This window comes from Spermophilus citellus, assembly GCF_964194105.1.
Source record: "Spermophilus citellus genome assembly, chromosome: 1".
Classification (NCBI taxonomy): Eukaryota; Metazoa; Chordata; class Mammalia; order Rodentia; family Sciuridae; genus Spermophilus; species Spermophilus citellus.
The window spans coordinates 183,017,711-183,033,469 of NC_138182.1; the positions used below are offsets into that span (position 1 = coordinate 183,017,711).

The 15,759-nt window shown below is 33.9% G+C and overlaps 2 protein-coding genes across 2 annotated transcripts in view; both read right to left on the reverse strand.

The window, feature by feature from the left end:
- The window catches only part of FBXO38 (F-box protein 38), a 276,681-nt gene that overhangs the window by 232,960 nt on the left and 27,962 nt on the right, over window positions 1-15,759 (reverse strand). The window lies entirely within an intron of this gene.
- Window positions 3,955-9,155, reverse strand: LOC308655569 (serine protease inhibitor Kazal-type 12-like; the record flags this gene model as incomplete). The annotated part of the gene is made up of 4 exons (XM_081305629.1): window positions 3,955-4,000; window positions 4,230-4,357; window positions 7,514-7,539; window positions 9,095-9,155. 4 exons carry the CDS (start codon window positions 9,153-9,155, stop codon window positions 3,955-3,957), a joined length of 261 nt encoding a protein of 86 aa, XP_081161755.1.

A 15,759-nucleotide genomic window follows, 5' to 3' on the forward strand; every position in this document is an offset into this window, starting at 1 on the left:
AAGAGGCCTGTCAGTGTTGGATGATAGGTTATTGAAAGAGAAGGGGGGTGGGGTACTAGAGCACAAAGTAGCCATCCCACTAGGGGAGTGAAATACAAGGCACATTACTTCAACCATCTTAAATCCCACCTGAATGTCCAGACAGTGCCTTTTGGACCTTACCCTAACAGAACAACACCTGCAAAATTTGCAGAAATGGAGGAAAATAAATATGCAACTATTGATTTCAGCCACTAAGTTGGTGGTGAATTATTATTCTACACTAGATAATCATTGTAATATTGTTGTCAAGACAATGATTACTTCTTTAAATTGAATTAAGACCCCCATAATAAATGTACTAACTACTAGTTATTGAGGCATTTTATATGGATTATCTCACTTAATACTTAAAACAATACTTTCCCTAAATATTTGATAAAGGCATTCAAGCACAGTCATGAATCACTACATTCACAGTTAACTCTAGTAAGGATACCTTAAAATGTTAAGTCTATCCTTGGTTATCTGGAAAAGTGGGAATACCATTACTAGAAACAGAGACTTGGAGAACAAGCATTTAGTGCACAGATCATCTTATGAGCCCTGCAGTTGGAGGTCAGTAAATCTTTAGCAGTGAAGAACTAATATTCAGGTCCAGGCTGGAAAAAGATCTAGGTCCAGCCACATGGAGAAGATTTCCAATTAACTTCTAATTGTAACATTAACTTCTAATTGGCAATGAGAAAGACATGGGTCAACAGTCTGCATCTCAGAAGCCAAACAAAAGTCTTGCTCAGGAAGGATACAGAAATAATCAACCATTTTCTAACAGTGATTTTAAATGAGAGGTCAACCATTCCATAGTGTGAGAAACAAAATTTTATGTGTATGTATGTCAGTATTTTCCAAAGAGAAAGTCCATGAATCACATCACATTTTTAAAATACCTAGGGTCAAGAAAAGGATAGGCAGAAAACCAACATCACCCAACTGCAAAACTTCCTATAGAATTACAGTAATCAAGTCAGAGTTATACTACTGACTAAAGAATGGACAGATCAATGGAACAGAATTGAGAACTTAGAAACAGACTCATATATAGTCAACTAATTTGACAAAAAAGCATGGAAATACAAAAAGACAGTCTTTTGAACAAATGATACTGATGCTGAAACAACTGGGAATCTATTTGCAAAATGATTAATATCGACGCAGTCAACACTTGGTGAATGTTAACGTTTACTTTTTTATTTTGATCTTTAATTTATCACTAATGTTCACTGAAATGATCAAAACAGGGGATTTCTAGTACTCCACAGCACAGTGGAGTGGCTATAGTTCATAATAAACTATTATTAATAAATGGAAGAGAGGACCTGAAATACTCCAGAAATGAATAATGATGAGGAAATGGATGTGTTAATAACTCTGACTTCCAGTATACACTGTTTATGTGTATTAAGTATCACACTGTACTCACAAATATTTATCATTATTATGTATAATTCATATATCTAAAAAATGTTTATGAAGGTGAGAAAAGAAAGAAAGAAGAAGAAAGGAAGAAAAGAAAAAGAGGGAGGGAAGGAAGGAAGCTTTCGGAGGCAGCTGAGGATAATGAAGAGAAGAAAAATCTAGAAGATATTAAAAAGACTGTGCAAAGCAAAATGCAAATTGGATAGTGCATTGTGTGTGTGTGTGTGTGTATGTGTGTGTATGTGTGTGTGTGTGCTTGTGTTATAAAAAAGTGTTAAGAGGTCATTTTGTGTATGTGTTTCCAGAAGTATTGCCACTTTGTGGAAGTGATAAAGAAGCAAACATGGATTTGCTATGAAGAAATGATTCTCTATTGATGCTGTGAGCTGCATCATCAGAATATCAATTTTCCAAAATCAAAAATATTCAACAAGCTGCTTACAATCCCTTAAAGAAGGGATATAGACATTATTTGCCCTCAGGAACCAGGAGCTAAAGCTAAACAGTGAGGCTGACCTGAGGCATTGTGGAAACAGTCCATCTAAAGATGTCAAAAATTAACAAATGATTGCTCAGTGAGAGACATGAGTATCACATAACCAGATCTTCTCCTTTCTCAAGAATTTATAAGTGAATTTTAAATTTTTCTATCATTTTAAGTGACATTGATAATTTGAAATGTGAAATTTTATGATTTTTAAAAGTTGACATTTAACTGAAAAAAATCAAAAAGAAGCAAGATAACCATTTGTGAGTTAAGGAAACTTTCCTAAGTCACATCCATTTGATAAAGTCCTTTGCTTTAGAAGCGGTATGTTTGGTTATGTAATATTGAAGTACCCTGTCTGAATTCTGATTTTATTTTTTTCTACATACTCAATGTGAGAGTTAGAACTATTATTTTAAATAGTTCTCAAATTTTTTTGCCTACAATGCTACCCCTTATTATATACAGCAAATTTCTCTATGTCAGAAGTTTACTAAAATGTCAGTCCTTCTATGAAGTTGTTTCTTAATGATCTTCAGTAGTTTCCTATAACTCAGAGTGATTTTATCTGGCCCCCAGTGTGATGAAGTGGCTCTTCTCATTCACTTCATGAAGGCAACCTTATTTTTAAATTTATTTTTATTCTTTCATACATGCTATATTCTCTGATTGAAATACCCTTCCACCATATTTATGTGTCTGAATTCTTTTCATCCTTTTCAGGACACATTTAAAAAAACCAGTGTTGAATAAACCCTCTTTTCAACCTGTACCCCAATTCTCTCCAACATATGATCTGATTTGTTTCCTTTATAGATTTGTTAATAACTGAAAATACATTTTTAAAATTTTCATTATTATCTACATAGTAAAGCACAAAATTCTTTGTTAGGATCTTTGATTTATACATGGATTGATATCCGGTATGTTATAGACACTGAATAATTATTTGTATAATTAATTAATGAAATAAATAATTCTTTGGGCTTTTTTTAAGCAGATCCATATCAAGCTATGGTTTTTTTTTTTTTTTTTTTGAGGGGTGGTACTGGGGACTGAACTCAGGGGCACTTGGCCACTGAGCCATATCCCCAGCCCTACTTTGCATTTTATTTAGAGACAGTATCTCACTGAGTTGCTTAGTGCCTTGTCATTGCTGAGGCTAGCTTTGAACTCACAGTTCTCCTGTCTCAGCCTCCCAAGTGACTGGGATTACAGGTGTATGCCACCTCGCCTGGCTCAAACCACATTTTATTTAGTTGGAATACTTTGTCTTTCTGAAAAGTAACTGAAAGTACTGATTGTGTCCATCCATCTCTAGATTTCTAAGAATCTATAACATAGTAATGTCTCTATACTTTCAAGCTTTTTCACATCTCCCAAATGTAGAAAATTCTGTTTTCTGTGGTACGCGCTGTATTTAACCGATGAAGTCAGAGACCAGTAAAGTCAGCTGCCTCAGAACCTGTTTAGCTGCTCAATGACTGAAGTCACCAACATTTTATTCCACCTGTTATTTATTTCTGGACTCAGCATGTAAATTAAGGCTCTAAAACTAAATATGTTCTTTATGGAAAAATACTTCCCAAATATAGTATATATATAATAAAGACTTCTAATTTGTGTCCAATTATGCACATTTAATTCCTTGGATCCAGCTTTATTTTCCATGAAGTTCATCTGCATAACTTCTGAAGAATTGAGCACTGATTAGAGAATTATTGATTTGATAAGTGTGGTAATATTCTAGTCTCTGTTTGCAAACTGTATCCTTTTATCCTGAGGTGGTATAGCAATTATTCTAATTCAATTAAACAAAGTCTCCTCCATTATTACTTGAAAAGAACATCACTGTAGAAATTTTGCCAGGATCACTTTATTGAAACTACTTCCTTTTGTGCATAATAACTGATAGAAAATACATTGCAATGGTGACTGGGGAACAAAGAAGACATTTTCTAAAGTAAAAGCAAACTAAAGACACTTCCATTATTGTAACGTCGAAGGAATCAACACTTCCCTTCATGTTTGAAACCAAGTTTTCCATTTCTTTCTCTGAAAGAAAAAAGAAGTTATTCAGAGATGAAATGGAGTACAGAAAGGCACAAATCCAGACGGGGTGAACTGAGAAAGGGCATTTACACTTCCTAAGCCTCAAGTGGGGGGATAATAATATTGTTTTATATGAGAGTTATCTGTAACATACATTGAATAATAACATCTTAATAGTTTCCCTGACTCATATCCCATTTACCCAACCTAAAGGGGGCCTTCATGTGCTTACATAGCTGCTTTGCAGAATTCACAGAGATTTGGGTAAGTTTTCCCATCAGTGCCACACACTGGTTTGTCTGTCTTTGGGCAGGATTTTCCATCTGTAGCTGGTTTTTTCTCATAGTTGCTACACAAAGCCTGTAATTTAAATGTCTTTATTTCATGAAAATGGCATTGACATCATTTGCTCTCTTTAAGAATTTTAAAAAATATTAGACTTATGTGCTTAGAAATCCTTCAAAGAGCCGAAGACCAAATGTAAACCTATCCTGCAGTCCTAGCACCTAGAGATACCTTTTGTTAGCATTTTGTTATTTTTCCTCCCATCTACCTCTTCTCTATGTATTATACTGCCATATGTATAAGATTAAAAATAGAACTACACTATATTTTCATTTATTCTTTATCACTTTCTTTTTCTTTTCTATTTTTTTATATTCTAAAGACAAGGCTTTGTGGTATAATATTCCATCATAAAAATGTAACATGATTCATTTTACTTATAAACTATTATTATATTCTTCTCCTTTCTTTTTATACATTAATTTGGTGGAGATGACTGCTTCATATAGCTTTTGAATCGAAAGTTTACATTTGGTGAGGTGAAGATTTAATTTACTAGAAATTTATTATATATATATATATATATATATATATATATATATATATATATCACTTTTTAAGAGAGAATATCAATGAAGGGTAATAAAAAGTGAAAAATGTTGAATTTAAAATATATATAAATATATAAATTTTATATAATATATATATATATATATATATATATATATATATTAGTTTGTATTTTCTCTTTTTAAACATCACTTAATTTCCAAATACTTATCTGCTCCTATTTTGTTTAGAACACTCTTTATTTTTATTGTATAAATCCATAAATAAATAAGGTTAATTTATTCACTATTTACTCAGCAAATACTGAGTATCCACTGAGTGCCACTACTTTGAATTTCTAAGGCAGTATAATTAATGCTCTGATTGAAATCCTACAGCTAAATTTTTCCTCAAGGAAGTAGCTGTTGCCTTAAAAAGAAGGAAGGATCTGGAAAAGACAAAAATAACCATATGTTATCTTAAATTAGATCTTTGGGAGAATTTGAACAAGATGATAAATAAGTGAATTGTTACATATCAGTATAAATTCCCTAATGTTGGTGTTGTATTAAGGTTATACATAAAGTTAAGGAAGCTGAGTAAAGGATATATGCTATTGTTTGAACTATTTTTACCCCTTTTTTATAAGTCAAATTACTTCAAATAAAGGACTCAAAGGCAAGTTTTTTTTTAAAATAAAGCTAAAAAAATCAGCCAATTTTAGATTTCTTCATCAACATATTTTAAACAATGTTTGTAGTACCTGTGCAGATAAAAAAAAGACACATACCAAAATTTTTATAGCAGGCTAATTTTCAGAAAATGGAAGTGATATTGCATTTCCCATCTGATAGTTTTCTTGAATACTCTAACATTTATTTATTCTTTATTCATCCTTAAATTCATCTATGCATCAATCCAGCAATGTATTTATTGAGTTAGTGCTATGATTAAAAAGCATTAGGGTTAAAAAATGAAAGAAAATTCTGACTTTAAATAGCTCACATTTTAAGAGAGAATACTAATGAAGTGTAACAAAAGTGATAAATGTTAAATTTAAAATATTAATACTTTAATAGACATACAAATGGCAAAGCAATCCTTCTTTGCTGGAGACAACTACAAAATAGAAATTATTTTTTTCTTAGGTCATTTCCATAGGTGCAGGACACATGTTCCTTTTAAGTGAGAAAATAGCACATTTTTTTCCATGGAGGTGCAGACAATGTTGGTAAATATCTTCCAGAATGAGCAATATTAGCAGTGTGGTTTAAACTTCAGGTCATCATTGAATAGCAAATAAATGAGGTTGAACAAGGAGATTGACAACAGATGGGCTAGGCAAAATAATTTGGATATTATCTTTATAAGAGGAAAAAATCTGTAATTTACAAGTAAGAGCTTCATGTACAGATAAAGTGTTAGGAAAAAATGTTTTCTAGTGCCACTGTGGAACTGTAGAGAGCATTTATTGAATGAATTAATCTTTTAAAAAGTGTTAGATTTGTTTTTCTTCCTGTACATATTTAAAACATTTGACATTCAATTAGAAAAGCAAAATAAATAAAACTTGGCCATTAGATGAAACCATTAAATTTACAGTTTAATAATAATTTACTTTTCTTTAACATTTATTGTAAACTAAACATTCCTCCATAGGCTTTCCGTACATCAGCTCATATGCTTATTATGAATTAAATGCTATTGGTAGCTGAGTTTTCTTGATAAAGAAATGGAGGAGAAAGGTAAAATAAGTTCTTAAAAAATCAAACACTAACTAAGTAACAGGGCTAGAATAAGAACTGAATATTCTTTTCTTCAAAGTCCATTTTTTCAAAAATAAACTACATTTTTTCATGAGGTATGTTTTTAATATATATAGGCATATATAATTTAAAAATATAAACTATACTTTTATTAACATAGTCTCCTCATTACCCTCTCAGGAATGTGTTGTCTATTATTAATTGCAGGCTTTATGAGGGGTTTCAATATGTATGAATCTGGAAACTATGTACTTTGTTTTCAAATCTGTTAAGAGAAATTTAGATCTGTGATTCCCAAATTCTCATGTATATAAAAAATGTCAGGGAACTTTTTGAAATGCAGATTCATGAGCCTTCCTTCCTTAGAGATCCCAATTAGTCCATATGTCTAAAACCTACGTGTAGGGATCAGGAATGTGTATTCACCAAGCATTGATTTTTGACTTTTATGCACATGGTACTAAGATCTAGAGTGACCACGTCCTCTAGGTTACCAGAGAAGGTCCCAGTTTATGATGACCTTCTTGCTATAACTATGCTAAGTATAATTTTCACTCTCAAAATTATCCTGATTTGAAAAATAAATGCCACTTGCCTCACCCTTTTATAGATTACACTGTGATTATACAGGCTTTGAGTGTAAAATCCTTGCATGTAAATGTGTTTTCTGGCCCTTTGGAGAAAACAGGAAGTGATTTTCAAGTCTTTTCCCTCTGTTGAGGAATGTGCATCTATACCAGTGGTGATACTGTTGAAAACCATGTGTCCTGGGCCGGATCATCATCCCAACTTCTCACCAGGCCGGCCATGTGAGCTCAGAAGATCAGGGGGAGCAGCCACAGTGCTTTCCCATCTAGGGTCACCCTTGTATAAGACCTGTGATAAGGAAGGGCTTGTGTGAGAGAGAAGCACATACCTGATAGCCCTTGTGGCTCACAGCCTCTGCAAAGAGAAAAGAGGCACTGATAAATCACAATGAATCAGAGTTCCAGGATTTTACAGTTAGAATAAATCTCAGAGATCTTCCATTACTTCTCTTTTGCTTTATGAATGAAGAACTGATTAGTGCTTTTATGAGTATATCAAAATGAATCCTACAATGATGTATAACTTAAAAAAAACAATAAAAAACAAAATAAAATAACAACAACAACAAAAAGGAACTGAGACCCAGGAAGAGAGAAAACCTGCACCAAGACACACTGCTTGTTAACTTCATGACTGAACGAGAGGCCACATTGTAACCTATCAGTACAAAGCTCTCTTTACTGTGTTTGATTTTTGTGTGGCTTTTATACAAACATATTTCTCAGATCTCTAATGCTTGACTTACAACGAGGCTATACTTGGAGAAATGAAGACACACTGCTCAGCATCTTTCTAGTAAGTATGTACCTCCTTAGAGATGCTAGAAAGATACTGAAGATTCCAAAACCAAAGCCATTTGATAAACAGATAGACAAGGCAACAGGTAAACAAGATAATACAAATAATTTTGAAATCACTAAAAAGAATCATAGGATTTACCACCATTGCCACTAACATCATTCTACCATCTCCTGGGGGACTTCTATATTTAAGTACTGCATGAAATCTTGCATGTGTTAAGTCATACAATCCCATTTTTAAAGTCTAGGAACCTGAGCTTTGGGTCAAGTGACTTGGCACCTTGTAAATGTAGAGTCAGGAATCAAACCCAGAAAACTTACAGCATATAAATTTTATATGTATCATTAGCATGTGATGAATAGTAGTTAGAGAAAGGAAGTGACTTGTTCAGTTTTAATGAAAGAGATAGATACAAAAGAAGATTTAAAAGCAAAATCTTAGAATTCCAGTCCTGGGTGCTTTCCACTATATTACACACACCTTTCTCTCTCTTCTCTCTCTCATCTCCCTAATCATCTGTATCTCTTCTTTTTGCTTATCTAGAGGTAAGAATGACTCAGTTTTCTATAAAATGTCTTGAACATTCTAACACTATTATCACTAGATAATAATTTTTAAAAGATGACTTTAGTTGAGATTCCTAATTTTAACATAAAATTCTCCTTGAAGAATGAAGCTTATTTGTAACCTTATGCTGTTAATTGTGGCCTTTTGAGGAGAACACAATTGGCTTAAGATTCCCAAAGTAGCCCTCTGGGGCCCATTAACACAGACTTCTTGGCTCAGGGATGTGATTATTTTCTTCTTCTTCTTCTTCTTCTTCTTCTTCTTCTTCTTCTTCTTCTTCTTCTTCTTCTTCTTCTTCTTCTTCTTCTTCAAGAATTTGATAAAACTATTTCTTGTATAGTATGAAAGAGAAAATCATAGTAGCTAACTTGTGCATTAAAGTCCCTTCTAAATCAAAAGTATGACAGGTAATCACCATCATTAATCAACTTTATCATCATCATCATCATCATTATCATTCTCATCATCAACAACAAAAACATCCCATCATAACAGTCTGGTCCAGAATTCCATATGTACATACATGAAATGAACAACTCACCTGTGAAGAGGAACAAGCAGGCCAGGCTGACCAAAAGCAGAAAAGTACCTGATAGCTTCATAGTCATTGAGATCTGAAAGGTCTGTAGGAAATAGGCTAATAGGGTTCAACACTGTGGGTGTTCTACAGGATGTATTTATAAGTGGATCCATATGCATGAATTTAAGTACCTATACATTTGTCAGTCACATCCTCCACCCTGATTATGTAATCTATTTCTCAAAAGAGAAGAGACATTGCAAACCAAAGAAGCTTATCTCAGTTCTTTTTCAAACAGTCAGAAACAATGTTCAAAATTATGTTTAGGGAGACTGAAATGTACTATAAATAACACACCCAGAATTTTCTCTGTTCAACACATAGTGATAATTGCAATCAAGTCACTACCTTTCAATTTTTATATTTTGGACCTGCCTCTAGCACAGCCTTGGGGCCCCAAAGCTTTCATGTAGTCATGACCTGTGGGATGTCTGAACAATTTGAACATGCACACGAATGCAGGCACATATGCGCTAGAATGCAAGCTTGTGAATTTTTTTCTCTGCTGTGGCAATAGGCTCAGAACAATGTCTGGCACATACAGGCACATAAACACCATTTTATTTTGCAAATGTGAGCCAATAAAAATTCCTTCCTCCCTTCAAAAATAATAACTGAGCACTGATTAATTTCAGGTGTTACTCGATGTTGAAAATATGGTGACAACAAAGACATATTCATAGTGCTTACATTTTTCACTCCTAAACACTTGAAGGTGGAACCTATAGGAACTTTGTTATATTTTGTGAATTTAAACATGAATATGAGACGCTCCCAATTAACAGGAGAAGAAATCAAGTTGATTAAAGCTATATGGAGATACTCAGGCAAGCTCCAAAGAGAGCATATTCACATATATTCAGCTGAAATTAATGTGAGGAAATGGCAGATAAGAGGTGCTCATGATCAGGCTTCACAGAGGACTTGGTCCTCAGAGTCATTAAAAGGTACTGGGGTACTGAGAGGTACATAAAGGAACAATAGGTGTTCCAAGGTAATAGTACAGAAGAAAGAAAATAAGAACAAATGTGCTTTTTTGCTTGTTTTTTTTTCTCTTTTTTAAAGAGTAATGTTTAAATTCAAATGCAAAGGTAGATCTTAAGTTTTTTTTTTTTTTTTACAGGATATGATAAAGACTTCCATGTTTATTGTATTCAGGATCCATTAAGATCCATAGATCTCATTTTTCCAAATGAATTTCATGATTGCTTTTTCTATTTCTGTGAAGAATGTGATTGAATCTTTATAGAAATTTCATTACTTTTATAGGAATTTCATTAAATCTGTATAGTAATTTTAGTAGTATGGCCATTTTGACAACATTGATTCTGCCCATCTAGGAACACAGGATATCTTTCTACTTTGTGAGTTCCTCTTCAATTTCTTTCTTTAGTGTTCTGTAGTTTTTATTATAGAGGTCTTTCACTTCTTTTGTTAGGTTGATTCCCAAATAAATTTTTTTGAGGCTATTGTCAAGGTGAAAGTTTTCCTGATTTCTCTTTCATCCTTGGTTTATAGGAATACAATTGATTTATTGGTCTTGATTTTAAACCCTGCTACTTTGCTGAGTTTGTTTATGAGTGCTATAAGCTTTCTAACAGAGATTTTTGGGTCTTCTAAATATAAAATCATGTCATCCACAAATAAGGATGGTTTGAGTTCTTCTTTTTCTAACTGTATCCCTTTAATTTCTTCCTTTTGTGTGATTGGTCAGTCTAGAGTTTCAAGGACTGTGTTGAATAGGAGTGGTAAAAAAAAGGGCATCACTGTTTTGTTGCAGTTTTTAGAGGGAATGCTTTCAGTTTTTCTCCATTTAGAATGATGTTGGCCTTGGGTGTAGTATACATAGATTTTACAATGTTAAGGTATGTTCTTACTATATTTACTGTGAAAGTGATACAGGAGGCATCACAATACCAAACCTTAAAATATACTTCATAGCTATAGTGACAAAAACAGCATGGTATTGGCACTAAAACTGACATGAAGACCAATAGAACAGAAAACACTAAGACACACCCACATAAATACAGTTATCTCATCCTAGACAAAGGCACCATGAACATACATTGGAGAAAAGATAGACTCTTCAACATATGTTGCTAGGAAAACTGGAAATCCATATGTAACAGAATGAAATTGAACTTCTATATCTCACCCTGCAAAAAACTCAACTCTAAGTGGATCAAGGGCCTAGGCATTAGACCAGAGATCCTATGCCTTCTAGAAGAAAAATTAGGCCCAACTCTTTATCATGTTGGCTTAGGTACAGACTTCCTCAATATGACTACTAAAGCGCAGGAAGTAAAATCAAGAATCAATAAATGGAATGGTATCAAACTGAAAAGCTTATTCACAGCAAATGAAATAATTAAGAACATGAACAGAGATCCTACAGAATAGAGAAAAATCTTCATCACTAGTACCTTAAGTAAGGTATTAATTTCCAGGATATATAGAAAACTCAAAAAAACTTAATGCCAGAAAAATAAATAACCAATCAATAAATGGGCAAAGGGACTGAACAAACACTTCACAGAAGAAGAATATGAATAGTCAAAAACATATGAAAAAATGTTCAACATATATAGCAATTAGAGAAATGCAAATTAAAACTACACTCAAGTCACAATGTCAAGTATAAAGAATACAAATAACAAAAAGTGTTGGCAAGGATGTGGGAAAAAAGGGTGCTCTCATACATTGTTGGTGGGATTGCAAATTGGTGCAACTACTATAGAAAGCAGTATGGAGATTTTTTTTAGAAAACTTGTAATGAAACTACCATTTGATGTAGTTTTCCACTCTTCATTTTATACCCAAAGGACCTTGAAACAGCATACTGTTGCAGCCACATCAATGTTTATTGCAGCTCAACTCACAATAGTCAAGCTATGGAAACAACTTAGGTGTCCGTCAATGGATGAATGAATAAAGAAAATGTAATATAGATACGCAATGGAATATTACTCAATCATAAATAAGAATGAAATAATGGCATTTGGCAGTAAGTGGATGGAGCTGAAGAGAACCATACTAAGTGAAATAAGCCAATTCCAAAAAAAAACAATGGCTGGATGTTCTCTCTGTTGGGGAGAGGAATAATAGAAGTCCATTGGATTAGACAAAGGGAAACAAAGGGAAGGGTGGGAGAAGGGAAAGAGGAAGACAGCAGAATTAATAAGATGTAATTTTCCTAGTCTTATATTTGTATACATGACCAGGGTAACTCAGCATTGTGTACAACCACAAGAATGGGATCCTAAATAGAATAAGTTACACTTTATGTATGTATAATATATAAAAATACATTCTACTGTCATGAATAACTAAAAACAACAAATAAAAATAAAAAAATAGAGAAAATTCTCAGAAAGCTTTTAGGAAAATGATCGATAGATCTCTGGGATTAGAGACTTTATCAAATTTGAAATTTTTTTAACTGCTGCTTTTTCAAACATTTGCATCTCAGCATCACCATTCCAGTCTGTGTGAAGTTGCCTCACAACTCACTGAGGTTATCTGCATTCCTTTTTTGTATTTTTGCTCTGTATTTTACTTCTATTTATTTATAATACTGTGTCTCCAAGTTTGCACATCTTTTTTTTTTCTTCAGCATTTAATTGGCTGTTAGCACCATATGGTATACTCTCCTTTTCAATCATAGTGATCTTTTATCTTTAGAAACATACTTGCATTATTTTCTTCATTTCTTCCTTGGATTTGCTAAATAAACTCTCCTACTTTCTTGAACATATAGGATAACTGATTTAATAAATTTGTTTATAATTTGGGTCTTCTGTTTATATGATTGATGTTTTTTTTTTTCAGATTATGAATGATACTTTCCTGCTTCTTTGGATACCAGGCACTGGTCATACTCATTGGTTATTTTGTTGGTCTTTGGATAGTTTTGTAATTTCCACAAATGAGTTTCATCTGTCCTTAAAGCACTTAATTTAAATTAAATTACTTGAAGTAGCTCATTTAAAAATTATTTATTTATTTAAGACTGGCTTTAAATCTTTGCTAAATCTCACCAAAACAGGCTTTGGGCTAGGTCCAATTTTAATCCACTTCAGAGACAAGGCTCTTCTGAACACTTTTCCACATGCTGTGCCTTTTGATACTTTCTACTCTTTCCACTCTAAATAATGTGGCCTTAAAACATTTTCAGTTTCCTGTGAGGACCTTAAAACATTTTCAGCGTGCTCCACTGTGTGTCTTCTCTTGGCCCCATGCACTTTCTTGGCACACACCCGGTGATCATCATCCAGCTGAAGACTAGAGGGTGTCCCTCTGCAGATCTCCTAAGAGGTCTGCCACGTTGTCCCATGAACTCCATGACCCTGTCCTCCCTTGATGGCGACTGCAGAGACTCTGCTCAGGTCTCCTTTCCTGTGCTTTCTACCTGGATACTCTCCAGGAGGCTGACTGGTGCCAACTGAGGACTCACCTCATTTCTTTCCTCCCTAAGGATCCTGGGCTTAGAGTTCAACGAATTAAAAACATTATGTTCTATATTTGTCTAGTTTATTGGTTATTCCAAGGGGAAGTGTGAATCCAATTCCTCTGACAGCATTTTGGTCAGGATGAGAACTCACTGCCAAAGATTTTGTATTATTCTTACTCTAAATCTAAGGTATATATACAAGAGTAACATGTTTAAAAATAATTATAAAGGTCACTTCTTCTACTTTGTGGAAAACAGTTTAAAGGGGTTAAGAGTTGTGGGCACTGAGTGTTGTGTAAGTGTTCAATTTAATGTCTTGTATCCTGGACTGCTGGACTGACATTACATATCCATTCCCAGAACTCATCTTATCTAACTTACTGCATCTCATATCAGTCTCTACAATACTTCAGTCTTATTATTATTGTGGTTTTTTTTTACCCTTAACAATGCCTCAAGAAAGTTTTTGGCATTCATATAAAGGTCAATATTTATAGGCCTCACTTATTCAGGACAGAGAATTAGCTACTGGTTCAGTTTTGCAAGATCGTGCAAGTAGTCAGAGATGTTACTCCATTGGTTTTCTCATTGGTTTTCTAAGGTAGAGAAATGGTTAAATTAGGGATAAGATTAAATCTTCCATTATATAAGAGAGAGAAAAAAAAGCAAGTTTTGGGTTCTCAAATTGGCTACTCACATGACTTCTCAGTAGTTTTAAAAATTATATGAACTCCATATAATCTTTATCATATTTATTCACAAACTTTCTGCTTCTTATTTTTTGGAAAGGATTTGAAACATCTCACTCTAAAATGCACACAGTTTTTAAAATAGACTTTAAGGGTCTCAATGAGTTGTTTAGGGCCTTGCTAAGATGCTAAGATGATCCTTCTGTGTCAACCTCTAAAGCCACTTGATAACAGGTGTGCTCCACCAAGCCCAGCTTCTTCTAAATATTTTTATTATTCTTTGGAATAAGTAAATCATATTTAAAGATTATAGAAAAATACAGAACATAAAAATGTTGAGAGGTTGTTTAGCTGTTACAACAATGAAGAAGGAGAACAAAGTCAGGGAACTGACTACACTATGGCAGCACTTTGTATAGTTATAGTAATTAATATAATGATAATGACAAAAAAACAGAGATGGGCAGAACAAAGAGTACAGATACCTACTCACAGCTAACTGTATATATACAGCTAAGTGAGGTATGATGGTGGAGCAATTCCATGCAGTGAAGAAAGAAGTTTTGCAGTGAAGAAAGAAGTTTTGCAGCAAATGCTACTGAAACAATTGGACTTCCACATGAACACAGAGTTTATATCCTCACAAAAATTAACTCAAGACAAGCCACAGACCAGAAAATATTTGCTGAAGGCTTATGAGATAAAGAGTTTTTGAAAAAAAAACTCTTGAAAGTTAACAATAGGAAAAGATCTGACTTTTCATCTCAACAAAGAAGATACAAAATGAGTATCTGGAAAAAATGTGTCGGGAGCTGCCACACAGGAGTGAGCACAGACCTTTAGCCTTGAGCACCAGAGGTGTGTGGGACTGGCTTCTGCTAAGCATCAAAGAGCAGGTGGACCCCACCTCCACATGGCAGGGAATGATGCTCTGGGAGTGGGCATCATCCAGTGAGACTGGGCTATACCCCCCTGAAACCCAATCCCTTGCCTCATTTGGGTGGAACTTTTCTCGAATGTCTTTCTCCTCAATGAATAGAGGATTTTCAGGTGACTCACTCTCTCTTTCCAACTGACCCTTTAAGGTCCAGAGCCATCCCTGATTCCTGCAAGAACGGTATTTCTGCATGTTGAGTGCTGCTTTAGCTGTTTTCTTAAGTTATTGGTGCATCCAGCTCTTGTGAACCCAGCATAGGTCGCCAGCCCGGCTAGTTGGCGATATGTATCATTAGGTAACTGCAAATTAAAACAATGAGATAGCACTACACATCCATTGAAATGGCTAAAATCTAAAGCACCGACAATAGCAAATGCTGAGGAGAATGTGAAACAGTCACAAAAAGACCTATAAGAAATAAAAACCCTGCATGTTGATGATGAAAAAATCAATCTGAAAAGAACACATGCTGTAAAATTTCAACTGCATGATATTCTGGAAAAGGCAAAACTATAGAGACAATTAAAAAATCAGTGGTTGCTAGAAG